At 44.9% G+C, this 17,996-nt stretch overlaps 1 protein-coding gene across 1 annotated transcript in view; it reads left to right on the top strand.

Moving 5' to 3' along the window:
• efhd1 (EF-hand domain family, member D1) overlaps nucleotides 1–17,996 on the top strand; it is a 152,579-nt gene that overhangs the window by 129,980 nt on the left and 4,603 nt on the right. The window contains exon 3 of the mRNA XM_070883380.1: nucleotides 14,378–14,512. Coding sequence (XP_070739481.1) covers nucleotides 14,378–14,512 — 135 coding nt within the window. The remainder of the gene's footprint in view (nucleotides 1–14,377; nucleotides 14,513–17,996) is intronic.

Below are 17,996 nucleotides of genomic sequence, written 5' to 3'. Positions count from 1 at the left end.
CAAGTGCACCCCTGGTGGTAAGGTATACTGGTGGTTACAGGTCATCTCTTATTACAGTCATGTATAGCATGTTAGGATACAGTTATATATAATAATGTAAGATACGTGACAACATTGATGGCGCTTGTTAAGCCCGCCCAGTGTGTTTCCTGGTGCAATTAGAGGAAGTGGGTCTGGTGATGTCATTCATGACTTGTCATCAGTTGGTTTCCTTAAAGGGACCCTGGCCACCTTACTTTAATGCTTGTGCTGTCAGTGTTCTACAGCATTGAGGTGCTGCAAATACTGACAATCACTGCACAGAGGTGCAGGGCTGCACCCAGGCTCTCCCATGACTCCCTCCATACGCTTATGGAGCGAGTCAGAGCAGGCAGGTGTAAAGTCCTTACTCTACTGCATGAAACCACACGAGGCACATTCTAGGGACAAGGTCATTCTGTGACCTCAACTCTTTATTTACAGCACTCCACAAGTGATGACCCAGCGTGGGACCTCCCTTTATATACCTGGGAGATCGGGTAAGGAGTGTCAGCCACACGTTCACCCCTTGTGGTCAAGGTGTGCACCTAGGTTGTGTGTATACAGTAATACAGTGGTGTTACATTGTGGTTACATACATGACATCAGGGAGGTTCTCTTCCCTTCCAATGGGCAAAAGAGACCTCCCCAGGAGACCAACACAGCCTGGTTGCACATTGCAGAGGAGGGCACAAGCAGGGATGTCGTCGGGAGGAGTCGGCTGCAGTGGCGCAAACCTTTCAATGATCTCATGCGATCACAAGATATTAGTACAAAGCCACGCTCAACCTCATCCTGCTGTGCCTCTCATCGCATTCCCATCACTCTGCCTTCCCTACCCTACTCCTGTACATCCTTACACTCATCAACTCACCTTACACCTGCACCCATTCCCTCCTCTCTATCTACATTATCACTTCCCCATCTCACTAGCCACCCCTCACATTCTCCCTCATCCTAGTGCAATCATACCAATTAACAACACACGGGTAATCACTTGGGTGTTTTATTCAATGTTCCAGTAAAGTTTCTGTTAATGCGCTATCAAACATTGAAACCTTTATTTTCAACACTGCATTCTTGGATAGATTTGTGTGTACCTTTTCGAAGTGGTTTAGTGAGTTGTAGTGAATGGCGAGACATTATTGTACCCTTCCCCCCCCCCCCCAGCAATGGTAGTGAGTGTGTAAGGAATGACTTGGACATTGTAGGGATGCTTTGTGGGGTGGTGCCAACCTGGTGCATCATGTTGCAGCCAGGGTGTACAGCATCAAGTGAAGTAAATCTGGCCATGGTGAGGCCATGCAGTTAAAGTTTAATGTCATTTTTTTTTTTAAAGCCTGTTCAGGATCTGTTATGTTCATTTATAATGAGTTTAATTGGGTTGCCCACCACTGCCTATCAGGTCTGCTCAGCACTGACGGACCCGATATTAGGAAAGGCACGTTGCAACGGATTGATAGCAGATTCCTGACCTGCTGACAAAAAAAAACACTTTCCCACCGGACTCGCCACTGTCCCGACCGCTGCCACCCTGGATATATCTCGTGTACACATACACACGCTAATTAGACATCAAGATATCTACATAATTTTAATCTATTGCTACAAAGAAGTGGGTTTTGGTGCACATCTTATACATATCTTCCAGTCATGCATCAGATTGCCAGTTTAATTTTCAAAGAAATCCTGCAAATGGCTGTCATCCAACCTACTTCCTTTACTGGGGTGTCTTAGATATATCCTCTTGGATCCCACCTAAGGAATTTCCAGGGCACTGTTCATTCAGCTAGTTCCTACTTGCACTGGAGGCGGTTTAAATGGTTTAATCAATGTATTTGTTATCAATCTCCTGTGGGAAATAGTATTGCCTGGAAAACTTGAGACATATGTTTCTACTGAGCTAAATTTTAAGCCATATGGAGAGGAAGATTTTCTGTGTGCTAGGTATAGTAATTGTAAATCTAGTTATTATAAACTGGTTTACAATTTCAGTACAGCTAACTTGCAGAAGAAATCTCTCGCCATGGTTTTCTAGAATACATGAAACCACTGACTCTTGGGTGAGTTGGGTCGAAAAAGAATAGAAGTTTGGGCAATTTGCTTTTACTGAATGGCTTACACCTATCTTTTCCTGATCGGACTTGACCTGTGCTACTTGCAAACCATATTGCGACCTTTCATAACTGAATATTTGTAACTTATTATAGATTCTGGAAATGGCATTGCTTTCATGTTGCGTACATGGAGCTCAGCGTCCACTTTCCATTTTACATTCAGGAACTTGTGTCTGCAGACCCATTACCCTGAGCAAAGTACTAATAATTATTCAAATTTAGAGGCCTGGGGATAGAACTATGCAGATTTTAGAATCATTACAGCACAGGAGTCCATTCGGCCCATTGAGCCCGTGCTGGCTCTCTGCAAGAGCACTTCAGCTAGTCCCACACCCCGCCCTTTCTCTGTAACCCTGCAATTTCTTTTCTTTCAGGTAATCCTCTAATTCCCTTTTGAAAGTCACAATTGAATCTATCCCCATCACCCTTTCAGGCAGTGCATTCCAAACTCTGCTTTTATATTTAAAAAAAAAAAAAGTTTTTTCTCATCTCCTTTTGGTCCTTCTGCCAATCACCTTAAATTTGGGTCCTCCAGATCTCGACCCTTCTGCCAATGGGAACAGTTTCTCACCATCTATTCTGTCTAGACCTCCCATGATTTGGAACACCTGTTAAATCTACTCAATCTTGCTGCTCGAAGGAGATAATCATCATCATAGGCAGCCCCTCGGAATCGAGGAAGACTTGCTTCCACTCTTAACAGGATTCTTAGGTGGCTGTACAGTCCTATACAAGAACCACAGTCTCTGTCACAGGAAGGACAGATCGTTGTTGAGGGAATAGATGAGTGGAACTAGTTTGCCGCATGCTCTTTCCGCAGCCAGCGCTTGATTTCTGCATGCTCTCGGCGACTAGTATCAAGGTGCTCAGCGCCCTCCCGGATGTACTTCCTCCACTGGGGTGATCTTTGGCCAGTGACTCCCAGGTGTCAGTGGGGATGTTGCACTTTATCAGGGAGGCTTTGAGGGTGTCCTTGTAATGTTTCCGCTGCCCACTTTTGGCTCGTTTGCCATGAAGGAGTTCCAAGTAGAGCGCTTGCTTTGGGAGTCTCAGTTCGCATGCCAGACACATGTGGCCTGTCCAGCGGAGTTGATCAAGTGTGGTCAGTGCTTCAATGCTGGGGATGTTGGCCTGGTCAAGGATGCTAACGTTGGTGTGACTGTCCTCCCAGGGGATTTGTAGGATCTTGCGGCGACATCGTTGGTGGTATTTCTCCAGCGACTTGAGGTGTCTACTGTACATGGTTCATGTTTGAGCTATACATGAGGGCTGGTATTACTACAGCCCTGTAGACCATGAGCTTGGCAACAGTTTTGACGGCCTGGTCTTCAAACACACTTTTTTCCTCAGGCGGTCGAAGGCTGCACTGGTGCACTGGAGGCAGTGATGGATCTCGTCGTCAATGCCTGCTCTTGTTGATAGGAGGCTCCTGAGATAAGGGAAGTGGTCCACGTTGTCTAGGGCCTCGCTGCACAACACTGCCTCCAGTCTAAGGAGAACTGCCCTAGTTTTCTCCACATAACTGAAGTCCCTCATCGCTGGAACCATTCTTCTTGTTCCTGTCCATTTTTTTTTTCTTTCTCTTCTTTCAAGCTAATCTTTGTTTTTTTTTTGAGACATACCCTTGACCCCCTTGGGTCTGGAATTCACTCTGTGTAAAATCCTTTCAGCGGAAGTGCAAGCAAAATGTATCTTAAGAGGTTGCAGAATATCAACATAACAGCTGAAGCTGTCCACAGTGTTGGTAATGATTCATTTTGAAACAGATGTATGTTAACCCCTGGGGCAAAGGCTGTTTGGCCTTGACTTAAAGTAATGCAGTGAACAACCTTGCTGTCTCCATTGGTTCTCAATTGCGCTAAAGGAAATGAGCCACCACTTTCTCTGTAAAGAATTAATGTGGGAGTGTGCTTAACTGTTGCATCAACTTAATCAGCCATGGAGCAACATGGAAAACCTTGCATGGTGGTGACCACTTGTTTAAACAATCGAAGCGCAAAACAAAAACTCTGCCTGTGAACTGATTGCATATATTAACTTGTTTAAAAAGAATATTCTTGTAGACCGTTTTGGTACTAGAATAAGTTTATGAAGGCGGTCTTTACTGAAGCAAAAAGTTACTCCTTTTCCTGCTTATTTTATAAGAGTCCCAGTATTGCCTGCCACAGATTACATCTGTAATGAGCAAAACCCCATAATACAAGAATTAATTGGCAAATACCTATTTTTAATATTTAACTCGGTTGGAGTTAGTATCTTGGACACTTATTGGCGGACACTAAAGGGAAGAAATTGCCCTGCGTCCCGATTGGGATCGGTAACCTGCTCACGTGATACTTCCTGTGCCTGGCGCGGAATTCTCTCAACGGAAATGGTCTTGCCGCACCTCGGATGAAGTGGAGTGCAATTGTGTAGTGCTGACGTATTTCAATGCCCCTCCCCTTCACTTAAAAGGGAGGGGCACTGCGCACTCTGCATGGCCTTCACTAAGCTACCAGGGCTGCAGTTTGGCACCCAAAATGAGTGCCGGGCTGCACGATGGCAGCCCAGACCATGCAAGGAAGCAAGATTTCGGGCTGACCAGTGAGTCGGCAAAACTGATAAGATGGCGGCACGGGGTGCTTGCCACCTCCCCGTTAACTTCCACCTCCCCGTTAACTTCCACCTCACAAGCAAATGACGGCCCGCTTCGCAACTTGCGAAGCAGTCGCTGACATCAGCTTGTGCCAGCTGCATGGGGCAACATCTATCGCAGGGTGGCAAGAGGTCGGCGCGCAGCATTAAGGAGTCAGTGGCACAACGATGACGTCATCGCTAGTTGCACGGTGAATTAGGGTGCTGCTATGGCAGTGCCTCCACAAGCTCACGAGCATTTTAGTGGGAGCCGGTAGCAGGCCCCCCCCCCCCCCCCGGGCGAAAAATGTTTTGCGACGATTATCGCTAACGGGCATTGCAAAAAAGGGCAATTTCGACCCCTAAAGTTCCGATTTTTAACTCCTGCCGAGAGAATTTAACTCCCGGGTCTCATCCATAAAGGCCTCATCCGTTTCCTGCCTAGACTTGGGGATTTTGGGCACTAGGAGACCACTGCCGGGGACCTGAAGGAATGATCTCCGGCAGTCGGCTAAGTGCTAGTGAGAAGGATTGGGTGGGTGGGAGGGAGGATTTTTTTGGGGGGGCCTGGAGGAGCACACCTGTTCCTTTTTGGCCCACCAGAAAATAAAAATAGATATATTTTAAAGTACTTTCATTTTTCTGGACCTAGGTTTCTCCTGGGATCCACTTGTCTCCAGATTGGGAGCCATTATATCTTCCCCTCGCAGGCCTCTCGTTAAAATTGCAGCCAGGCCCCAATGACGTGATCAGAGTCGGATCTGCATATTTAAAGAAGGATCCTGCTCCTTTTCAGGCAAAGGAATATCTGTACTGTTAAGAAACTTCCATGGATCACCAAGGAAACCGGCATGATAGGAAAATAGCTGACTGAAAACAGTGAACGTTTTTTTTTTTTGCCTCAAAGCTGGTTTATTGCAGATCCTGTCCAACATGACACAAGGTACATTTTTGTTGCTTTTAGGAGTAGCGATATTCCAAGATATAAAAGGGATATTTCTGTTGTCTGATTGATTTAAGAAATTTACAATTCTTTGTGTGAATGTAGTGAAACAAACCTCTCGATTTTTGTTTATTTCCACTTGTTTCTGGGGGGGAAAAAAATTTAGCTTCTTTCAGTATCTCTCAGATGCTAATTCCAGTGAATTTACAATCTGTCACTATTTGCAATGGCCTGACCTTGGTAAAACTGAACAGCAATAATGTTTTGTGAATTCGAAGAAAGAAACTAGATATGCCTGTGTAAAACTGCACAATTGGAGAGGTAGCTTTTGGAATGAAGTGGATAATATTGCCAGGACTGTGATGGGATGTAATACAATATAATTAGCTTCTGTTTTGATTCCTACATTTTTAAATGGGACATTCTAAAAGTAATTAGTCATTTGGTAAAATGACATGTTGACATACTGCACGTAGAATTTACATTTGTAACTGGAGGGTGTGATCTCTTACTACATTCGAATGGTAGTAGCAAAGCGAGTCAAATGTCTATCTAAGTCAGATATCCAGGCCAAAGCTTCCGGTGTAACAACGTGACTATCTTGTAGGCTGCTTGTGAAGTTCCTCTGAGGGCATTGCTCAAAGATGTGCCCAAGGGTTTGATTAGGAGCTCCACAGTCGCATGATGAGATGCTTCAATCTTCCATCTATGGAGAAGGTGGCAGCATCTATCTGAAAAGTTCTGAGGTGGTTGATGGTTGTCCACTGTTTGTGAAGAAAGTTTGATCCTTCAGGTTGTACTGTGGGGTCCTCTATGGAATCCATCATTATCATCATTGGCAGTCTCTCAGAATCGAGGAAGACTTGCTTCCACTCTTAACATGAGTTCTTAGGTGGCTATACAGTCCAATACAAGAACCACAGTTTCTGTCATAAGTGGGACAGATAGTCGTTGCGAGAAGGGTGGGTGGGACTGGTTTGCCGCATGCTCTTTCCGCTGCCTGCGCTTGATTTCTGCATGCTCTCGGTGACGAGACTTGGGGTGCTCAGCGCCCTCCCGGATGTACTTCCTCCACTTATGGCAGTCTTTGGCCAGGGACTCAAGTGTCAGTGGGGGTGTTGCACTTTATCAGGAAGGCTTTGAGGGTGTCCTTGTAATGTTTCCGCTGCCCACCTTTGGCTCGTTTGCCGTGAAGGAGTTCCGAGTAGAGCGCTTGCTTTGGGAGTCTAGTGTCTGGCATGCGAACTATGTGGCCTGCCCAGCGGAGCTGATCAAGTGTGGTCAGTGCTTCAACGTAAGGAATCCATTCCGTATGTCTCAGTTCTTTCAAGCATTTCGCCATTGGTCATCAAGGCTGAGGGGGGATCGCTGATGGGTCTCGGCGACAGTCCAAAATGGCCTTCTAGATTTGAGACAGGTTGGTAGGTTCAAGTCGGCCTGGATCAGCATGTCTTTGCTGATTTAGCGGTTGTATCCTCTGGAGCCTGCATATTCGCAGAGTAGGTGTGTTGATGCGATGCTTGCAAGCACAGGCAGCCAAGGTGTCGGTGTCCATAAAAGCGTACTGCTGATGATTCTTATAGTAGGATTCAGCTGGACATCAACAGATTTGGCATGCAGACTTGATAGCCATGCTGGAGAGCAGTACACCACTGTAAAGTGCACCAGGGCAAGCACTGCCGTTTGGAGGGTTTGAGCGTCTGCTCCCCATGGCTCCATTGAGTTTCTGGAACAAATTGACCCTATTCTTGAGCTTCTTCCCAAGGTTCTGAAGATATTACCTATATGACCGGGTGCAATCAAGCGTGACTCCTAAATAGGGTTTTTTGGCATGGTTTAAAAGTCAAAGCTTGGTTTGCTTGATGGGCGTTGAGGTGACGGTCTTTTGCAGGCTTGGCCGAAGTCTCCATCGCTTGTCCATCAAAGTCTTCATTCTCTGTAAATCACTGATCAGGGTCATCTCGGTGATGGACAGATTCATGTTTTGCGTAGCCAAGGCAACGTCATCAGCATACATGAACTTGCGGGACTCTGTTTTGGACAGGTCACTGGTGTAAACATTGAATAATATGGGTGCCAGGACAGAACTCTGTGGGAGATCATTGTTCAATGTCCTATATCTGCTCTTAATGCCAGAGAACACACTGAAGCGTTGGTTGCTAAGCATGGAGTTGAGAAGATGGATCGTTGTTCTGCAGGGTAAAATGGTGGAGAGCTTAAACAGTTCATGCTTCCATACTGTGTCATATGCCGCTGACAGGTCCACGAGGAGCTGGTGCTGGAAGCTTGCTTCGATGTGCATTGTTAAAGCTACCACTTGGTCGCAGCAGTTACGGCCACTCAGGAAGCCCACCTGCTTCTTAGAAAAGATTGGCTCAATGGTGGGGGCTAGTCTGGGGAATGGTAGCCGATCCAGTACTATAACCAGTGCAAAGTAAGGAGACTGGGTGGTAACTGGGTGCTTCACAAGCATTCTTCCCCTGCTTCAGAAGGGCAATTGTTTTAGTTTCCCTCCAAATAGGTGGAATTTTACCAGTTGCCAGTACCACCTGAGAAGGAGGAGGTCAATCATCTATTTGCATTTAAGAATTCTGGTTAAACACCATCTCGACCAGCAACTTTTACAGATTTGGTTGTCGACAGGGCTGCGTTCGTTTAGTTCAGCCAAGCTGAATGGATCAGACATAGTTGACGATCTTGGTGCCGCCATCAAGTTTGTCGAAAGCTGACACTTTACCTGCCGTTGAAATGATTTGTCCATCGGAACCTTTGATGTTTGTAGCAAGGGGAGACTAGAACGAGGGGACACAGCCTCAAAATACGGGGGAGCCAACTTAAAACCGAGTTGAGAAGGAATTTCTTCTCCCAGAAGATTGTGAATCTGTGGAATTCTCTGCCCAAGGAAGCAGTTGAGGCTAGCTCATTGAATGTATTCAAATCACAGATGGATAGATTTTTAACCAATAAGGGAATTAAGGGTTACAGAGAGCAGGCGGGTAAGTGGAGCTGAGTCCACGGCCAGATCAGCCATGATCTTGTTGAATGACGGAGCAGGCTTAAGGGGCTAGATGGTCTACTCCTGTTCCTAGTTCTTATGTTCTTATGTTAGCAAGTGGGTTGCACTGGTGTCTGCTCTGTTGGCCATTCTGTGTTTATAGGCGGGGTTTGCCCTGCCAGGTTAATGGAACAGGGCCAATGCTTTCCTGCTGGAGTAAGTGAAGTTAGCCTTCTCCACAAGGCTCCTCCACCTTTTCACATCTCGCCGAGTTCAAGGACTCTAGCACTGCTGTGGCTGGGTCCTTGTTCAGAAAATACTCTCTACTTGGGGCTGGTCTCAATAGCATGGGAGTTATCCCCGGGTCCTGGCCAATATTTTTCCTTCAATCAACATTACTAATACATATTATTTAGTCAATATCAGTGCTGTTTGTGGGAGCTTGCTATGTGCAAATTGGCTGCTGTGTTTCCTACATTACAACTGTAACTACACTCAAAAGTACTTTATTGGCTCTACAGCGCTTAGTGGTCCTGTGGTTGTGAAAGGCACTTTATAAAGGGCAAGTCTGTCTTTCACGCTTGTGCTTGCCATAAGTTCTTCTCTACTCAATCCAGCTGGGATCCATACCTAGTTGCTATACAGACAAGTGGTTTCTTTAATAAATTTGGGGAGTGAGGAAGGAAAGCCTTATAAAAGAGAATCCTAGATCGGTCCAGGCATTGGAGGGAGTGATTGGCTTATCAAATCATTTTTTGTGGTGAACCTGTTAAATATAATTCTGTTATATTGTCATCTGTGGTATTGCTCATAGAAAGTTATTGTTGCTACAAAGGGAGGGCTAGGAGTGGAGAAGGGCTCTCTTGGCAATTAATTGTATTCTCTTGGTTACAGTTCATTCTTTATATTTTGTTGCCTATGCTGCTCCCAATAATGGTTTCCCTTAGAAACATAGAAACATAGAAAATAGGTGCAGGAGTAGGCCATTCGGCCCTTCTAGCCTGCACCGCCATTCAATGAGTTCATGGCTGAACATGCAACTTCAGTACCCCATTCCTGCTTTCTCACCATACCCCTTGATTCCCCTAGTAGTAAGGACTTCATCTAACTCCTTTTTGAATATATTTAGTGAATTGGCCTCAACAACTTTCTGTGGTAGAGAATTCCACAGGTTCACCACTCTCTGGGTGAAGAAATTCCTCCTCATCTCGGTCCTAAATGGCTTCCCCCTTATCCTTGGACTGTGTCCCCTGGTTCTGGACTTCCCCAACATTGGGAACATTCTTCCTGCATCTAACCTGTCTAACCCCGTCAGAATTTTAAACTTGTCCTTTATTGCTAATGGGTGGGGGGGGGGGGGCGGGAGGCTGAGGGGATGTGAGAGAGAGAAGGTAAGTGGGGCTTACAAACATCCAGCCTTGGCATGCTCTGTAAATAGTCAGGCTTGCAGTCTAATCCAAAAGATCCTAGTCACGTGCTGCTGCTGATGCCAGCTTTGCCATTGCTCCCCCTCTGTCCCCCTCCAATTTTAAACATTTTGTCGCTGCCGTTAGATTTCAAAGGAAGATGGTTGTAATTGGCATTCTGGAGCCAGTTAGAAAGAGCCAAGGTATTGGCAGAAATAAATAATGCAACTCAATAACTGATACTCCAGACCATACTCTAAATTGACACCTCAAAAAAAAAAAAAGAGTAGGCCTTTCAAGAGATTTACAACATTGTACACGTGATGAAGAATAAGGATCTTGCTATGAATTAGTTAACTTGACCGAGTTATTGTGTTATTAATGTCACATGAATACATTTTGAAATAAAAAAAAACAAACCCAAATCCAGTTCACCAAAATAAACAATTGGTGTTAGCTTGACTTCATGTGTCTCGTGTAAGTCAGTACACTAGAGTCAGGACTTAACAGTGGCGACGAGTTACGGGATCACAGAATCCACAGAATGGCTACCAACAGCTCAGATGAGAGATACAATGCTGGAGACAATTGGGATGACTTTATAGAAAGGCTCGACCAAAGACTGGCTGGGCGACGATAAGGCAGACAAGAGAAGAGCCCATCTCTTGACCAGCTGTGGCTCGAAAACATACGCTTTAATGAAAGACCTGGCACCCGAGAAACCAGCAAGCAAGTCGTTTGAAGAGTTGAGCACACTGGTAAGAGACCACCTGAAGCCAGCGAGCAGCCTACACATGGCCAGACACAAGTTCTACAACTACAGACGCTGTGTGGGCCAGAGCATACCCGACTTCGTGGCAGAACTTCGGAGGCTGGCTAGTTCATGTGAGTTCCCCGATGAACTAAGGAGAGAAGTACTGAGACTTTTTTATTGAAGGAATAGGCCACGCAGGCATATTCCAAAAGCTTATAGAAACTAAGAACTTGACTCCAGAGGCAGCAGCACTGGTCGCACAGACGTTTTTGGCAGGCAAAGAAGAAACGAGGCTGATCTATACTTCGGGTACGACAACCAACGAGGCATCAGAACAAGGAGTTCACATTGTGAAACAAACCGCTACCCCCACACAGACAAAGGCAGGAGAGCAGGCCCTCAACAGCAGACGGTGGTGCCAGAAGCCATCAAAATCAAGGGCCACATGAACGGCCGATCACATCTCATCAACCCACAATGTGAGCAATCGACAACAGATTGAGAGAAGCTCAAGGGAGATCAGCCAGACGCAGCTCATCTTTCGGAAACAATGGAAACGGTCTGTGTTGGAGATGTGGGGGAAGGCACTCAACCAGAGTGTGTCGATTTCAGCATGCCGTTTGCAGAAACTGTAACTACACAGGGCATCTGGCTCGCATGTGCAGAAAAACAGCAGCTCGGCTGGTATACGAATCGGAAGGGTCGTAAAGCGGACCAGAAGACGGTTGGAACAGTGCACGGGACGCTGAGGTACAGCGGGTTAACACGATCAATGTCCACTATTCTTACACCAAGACGCCTCCAATTATGATGAGGGTTCTACTCAATGGGATACCCGTTAACATGAAACTGGACACGGGGGCCAGTCAATCCCTCATGAGCATTCAACAATTTGAACAGCTGTGGCTGCACAAAAGCAACAGACCAAAACTCAAAGATTGGCACCAAGCAACGGGCTGCAATTTACCCGCATCATTGACCTGCTGTAAAATGCACCCGACCCCATACGCTGACGCACCGCACGTAAGGACTAACTTTTTACCTGGGTCAAAAAAGGCTAAAACACTCTTGGAACATGGAACATAGAAGGTTGCATGCCTTATTGAAGGCGCGTTCTTGGGCGTCCCCCCAAAACCAATCGCACCCCTTTCTGAGTAGCACGTGGAGAGACGACGTCAGATGGGTGCAACAACCGCGCTAGCGCCCTGCTCACTAAATTCGGTTCGGCTGCCTCATTTAGCGACAGCCACTAATCATGTCTGGAAAAAATAGTTGGTACAGCCTTCCACAGTCGTTAACTGGTGGCTACTTAAAGGGATTAGGACGCGCTTCCCTCGGAGGTCACAATCAGTGCAACGTTTGCACAGAGCACGGTGCGTGAGCCTCCAAGTTTGCAGCGGCAGACAGACTTAACAATATAGCTTGAAAACCAGTGATTTTGAAAACTTTAATGGGTGCATTACTATTGCTAGGCGCAAACTTTTTCTAGGCGGTAATCCAGGCGGAGCGATATTTTTAACTCCTCAATGGACGATAACTAATTTCAACCCCCTGGACTCCATTCATGCAGCACAAGGGCAGACTGGAGAAACATACATAAACGGTTTGTGCATGCATGTATAGTTCTTGCAAATACGGTGTTTAAAACCTGTTTTCAGCTGGTCTTCCCACGGTATCAAGCTGCAAGATTCCCAGAAAGCAGAGGAAGAATTGGTGTGCAACAGCAACCATATGTTTGGCTAATTGAATTCAGGAGTAAAGTCTATATCTACATAGTGGCAATAACCAGCCCTGAGGCATATGATCATCAAAGCAGGGAAGCCACAAAATAAGGACGGAGCGATTTATGTAATCAATGTGTTCATGTGTCCATGTGCACAAAACATTGAAGATCAGGAAGTTTTCTTACAGAGCAAAAGCTCTTGCAGATTATATTCTAGGAAGAGAAGATACCCAGTAGAAGGGAAAGCATTTTTACAACTGTTCAGTCTCTAAGTATAAAATGTATTTAAAATGCTGCTTGATATCCCCGCCCCATTACTACCATTGAGGGTGCTTGGGTTTGTCTTCAAAGGGTCAGTTTAAAACTTATACCAGCTTTGTACATTTTATGTTCTATTCAGTCCTGAGTTGCCTTATTACAGTATTTCATTTTATAATGGTTCCCCAAATGTTTTTTTAAATTCATTTCTGGGATGTGGGCATCACTGGCAAAGCCAGCATTTATTGCCCATCCCTAATTGCCCTCGAATGTGGTGGTGAGCCACCACCTTGACCCACTGCAGTCTGTGTAGTGGAGGTACTATACTTGTTTTTTATAACTGAGTGACTTGTTAGGCTATTTCAGTGGGCAGTTAAGAATCAACCACATTGCTGTGGGTCTGGAGTCGCACATCGATCAGACCGGCAGATTTCCTTCCTTAAAGGACATCAGTGAACCAGATGGGTTTTTATGACCATTTCATGGTAACCATTACTGATACTAGCTTTTGGATTTAGTCATTGAGCATTATTGACTCATGAAACAGCAAAAGCCATTAGCTCAAATGTTACTCATATTTAATTCCAAAGAAGGTGCATATTCCACTATAAAGTTATAAGTCTGGTATAACATTTTCTTAAAGGTACACTGCAACCAAATGCTTGGCTTCAGCGCTACATTTTAGTTTTCTGTTTCTGGTTTGCAACCAAACCATAGTGCAGTGTTACATACAAACTTTTCTTTCTCCCTTTTTTATTTCCTCTACCCAAAGCAAGGCCACAATCCCAATGTCTTACTCAAGGGCCACTCTTGCTGATACTGCAGTATGCTGCACCATGGAGTAATGGGACGTTGATCTATGTCCTGGCCCTTCACATGAACTCCTGATTTTCAATTGTGCTGCTTTGGACAGTTCCCAAGAGGAGGCCAGGCTCTTCTCCCAAAGAGAAAAGCTCAGTTATTTTAATATTCCCCTTGTTCTTGCTGTCTGGAAGTTAGGATAAACTTGTTTCCTAATGGCATTCCCTTGCTTTTTTTTTTTGCTGACAAAAAGATAGGGGAATAGTACTAAATCCTGGTTTAGTCAGCAAGCCCCAAATGGAGCCCAGCAGTCTGCCAAGAGCAACCACGAATGGAGGTAGGGCACAACTTGCCCAACTCTCACTGGACACCACTGCTGCAGCAGTTGTGCCATGTCAGAGCAGGTTTCCGGTATCTTGATTGAAAGCGAAGAGCTTAACTCATGGATTCACAACTTTCCACATTTTTGTGGTATATTTTGCTGATCTTTCTGAGCTAATGGAAGATTAGTGCTTTCTTGAGGATAGTTTCATTTAAAATGATAATGCCACTGCATTTGAAGTGAATTGGGACTTGAATTAGAATTTTGATTCCTTGAATTTCAACCAACACTTAGTGGCACAGTACATAACTATCTATATCCTGGGTACTTATAGAAATTGTTGCACTGAGAGCTGTCTTTGGACTTGACATGGGGACAGAGTTGATGGTGTTCACTGATTGCTCAGAGTACCTGTGCTTCTTTCTAGTTTCTTCTGATATTCCATAAAGCAGCAGCAGGCGAATTGGAAGAAGACAGTGGGTTGATGGCCCTGGCCAGGCTCTCAGAAATTGATGTCTCCAGTGAGGGGGTTCAAGGTGCCAAGCATTTCTTTGAGGCAAAGGTAAAGTCTAACTGTCTGACCAAGGTGAAAATATTTACAGAACTGGGGAAAAACTGTAAAACTGAACTTTTATAAATGGTTGGCTGAACAACCAAGTAATTCTTGGGCTGCCAGTGCTCACATTTAAAAGTCTGTGTTTGCTAACCATGACTTTTGCCTAGTGTTGAACTGTACTGATGACACTGGGAGGTGTAATTGGACAGCACTCATCCTGCACTCTGCCTGGAATGTGTAATTTGATCCCGTCCGTGGCAGTCAAGCAGTAGACTGGCAGAGTTTCGTTGTAGCTCTTTACATTGCTGAGTTCAGACAATGCACTGCATTAGCACTTCCGAGTTCAGACATGGCACAACGTTAGAGGGTGGGTCCATATGGGAAATGGCAACTTTATTTGTGTGTATTTCTCAGTAGTTCAGTCTGGAGGTGTTTCAAACATATGAATGTTTCGATTTTAGCACGTATTGGGCATTCTGAAGATGGAAAAATAATTGAACTATCTGAAATTTGCAACTTATTGGAACCATCTATCGGAAGTCTTGCTTTAGCAGAACTGGAAATGCTGCTAATATTGGAAGAAGGGAAGTGGGTTGAAACTAAATAGTATTGGGTCAATAGCTAGTCATAAAGTAAGGTTTTAAATCTGAGCTGATTAGCATCAAGTATCACGCCTCTTTCTCTCCCCCGCCCCCCCACCCCCGTCCATCCCAAGAATGCCGGTAATAACTTGCTACTTTGAAGTATTTCAGATGTATAGCATTGAGCTAAATGGTCATGAACTATACTGCAGTGGTGCAAATTTCAAATTTCAAAATAGTTGCTCAATTTCTCGATTGGTGGTGCTTTTTCTAAAAAACTTTAAGGACCAGTCTCATGCACACACAGGTGCATACTTCAATAATGGTCTTTTATAACCAACATTTACCAACGGTTTAAATAGTGATTTTTGTCAGCTTACTTGCTATTGGCAGCTATGCAAATCCTTTCTGGTGATGTGGTTCAGTTTCTTTATGGTTGGTTTATATGTGGCTAGCTAAAATCTCATTAATTGAAAAGTTCAAAATGTTTTCATAGAAACATAGAAAATAGGTGCAGGAGTAGGCCATTCGGCCCTTCGAGCCTGCACCATCATTCAATAAGATCATGGCTGATCATTCCCTCAGTATCCCTTTCCTGCTTTCTCTCCATACCCCTTGATCCCCTTAGCCGTAAGGGCCATATCTAACTCCCTCTTGAATATATCCAATGAACTGGCATCAACGACTCTCTGCGGCAGGGAATTCCATAGGTTAACAACTCTGAGTGAAGAAGTTTCTCCTCATCTCAGTCCTAAATGGCCTACCTCTTATCCTAAGACAGTGTCCCCTGGTTCTGGACTTCCCCAACATCGGGAACATTCTACCCGCATCTAACCTGTCCAGTCCCGTCAGAATCTTATGTTTCTGAGATCCCCTCATCCTTCTGAACTCCAGTGTATAAAGGCCCAGTTGATCGAGTCTCTCCTCATATGTCAGTCCTGCCATCCCGGGAATCAGTCTGGTGAACCTTCGCTGCACTCCCTCAAGAGCAAGAACGTCCTTCCTCAGATTAGGAGACCAAAACTGAACACAATATTCCAGGTGAGGTCTCTCCAAGACCGGTACAACTGCAGTAAGACCTCTCTGCTCCTATACTCAAATCCCCTAGCTATGAAGGCCAACATACTATTTGCCGCCTTCACCGCCTGCTGTACCTGTGTGCCAACTTTCAATGACTGATGAACCTTGACACCCAGATCTCATTGCACCTCCCCTTTTCCTAATCTGCCACCATTCAGATAATCTGTCTTTGCGTTTTTGCCCCCAAAGTGGATAATCTCTCATTTATCCATATTATTCTACATCTGCCATGCATTTGCTCACTCGCCTAATCTGTCCAAGTCACCCTGCAGCCTCCTAGTGTCCCCCTCACAGCTCACACCGCCACCCAGTTTAATGTCATCTGCAAACTTGGAGATATTACACTCAATTCCTTCATCCAAATCATTAATGTATATTGTAAAGAGCTGGGGTCCCAGCACTGAGCTCTGCGGCACTCCACTAGTCACTGCCCGCCATTCTGAAAAAGACACGTTTATCCCGACTCTCTGCTTCCTGTCTGCCAACCAGTTCCCTATCCACGTCAGTATATTACCCCAATACCATGTGCTTTGATTTTGCACACCAATCTCTTGTGTGGGACCTTGTTAAAAGCCTTTTGAAAGTCCAAATACAACACATATAATGGTTCTCCCTTGTCCACTCTACTAGTTACATCCTCAAAAAATTCTAGAAGATTTGTCAAGCATGATTTCCCCTTCATAAATCCATGCTGACTTGGACCGATCCTGTCACTGCTTTCCAAATGTGCTGCTCTTTCATCCTTAATAATTGATTCCAACATTTTCCCCACGACTGATGTCCGGCTAACCGGTCTATAATTACCCGCTTTCTCTCTCCCTCCCTTTTTAAAAAGTGGTGTTACATTAGCTACCCTCCAGTCCATAGGAACTGATCCAGATTCAATAGATTGTTGGAAAATGATCACCAATGCATCCACTATTTCTAGGGCCACTTCCTTAAGTACTCTGCGATGCTGACTATCAGGCCCTGGGGATTTATCGGCCTTCAATCCCATCAATTTCCATAACACAATTTCCCGCCTAATAAGGATATCCTTCAGTTCCTCCTTCTCTCTAGACCCTCGGTCCCCTCGTACTTCCAGAAGGTTATTTGTGTCTTCCTTCGTGAAGACAGAAGCAAAGTATTTGTTCAATTGGTCTGCTATTCCTTTGTTCCCCATTTTAATTTCACCTGAATCAGACTGCAAGGGACCTACGTTTGTCTTCACTAATCTTTTTCTCTTCACATATTTATAGAAGCTTTTGCAGTCAGTTTTTATGTTCCGGGCAAGTTTCTTCTCGTACTCTCTTTTCCCTCTCTTAATTAAACCCTTTGTCCTCTGCTAAATTCTAAATTTCTCCCAGTCCTCAGGTTTGTTGCTTTTTCTGGGCAATTTATATGCCTCTTCCTTGGTTTTAACACTATCCTTAATTTTCCTTGTTAGCCACGGTTGAGCCACCTTCCCCGTTTTATTTTTACTCCAGACAGGGATGTACAATTGCTGAAGCTCATCCATGTGATCTTTAAATGTTTGCCATTGCCTATCCATAGTCAACCCTTTAAGTATCATTTGCCAGTCTAATCTAGCCAGTTCACTCCTCAAACCATCGAAGTCACCTTTCCTTAAGTTCAGGACCCTAGTTTCTGAATTAACTGTCACTCTCCATCTTAATAAAGAATTCTACCATGTTATGGTCACTCTTCCCCAAGGAGCCTCGCACAACAAGATTGCTAATTAGTGCTTTCTCATTACACATCACCCAGTCTAGGATGGTCAGCCCTCTAGTTGGTTCCTCGACATATTGGTCTAGAAAACCATCCCTATTACACTCCAGGAAATCCTCCTC

The sequence above is a fragment of the Pristiophorus japonicus genome, chromosome 6, assembly GCF_044704955.1.
Source record: "Pristiophorus japonicus isolate sPriJap1 chromosome 6, sPriJap1.hap1, whole genome shotgun sequence".
In the NCBI taxonomy this organism is placed as follows: domain Eukaryota; kingdom Metazoa; phylum Chordata; class Chondrichthyes; family Pristiophoridae; genus Pristiophorus; species Pristiophorus japonicus.
This window is presented reverse-complemented; position numbering and strand designations above follow the sequence as displayed.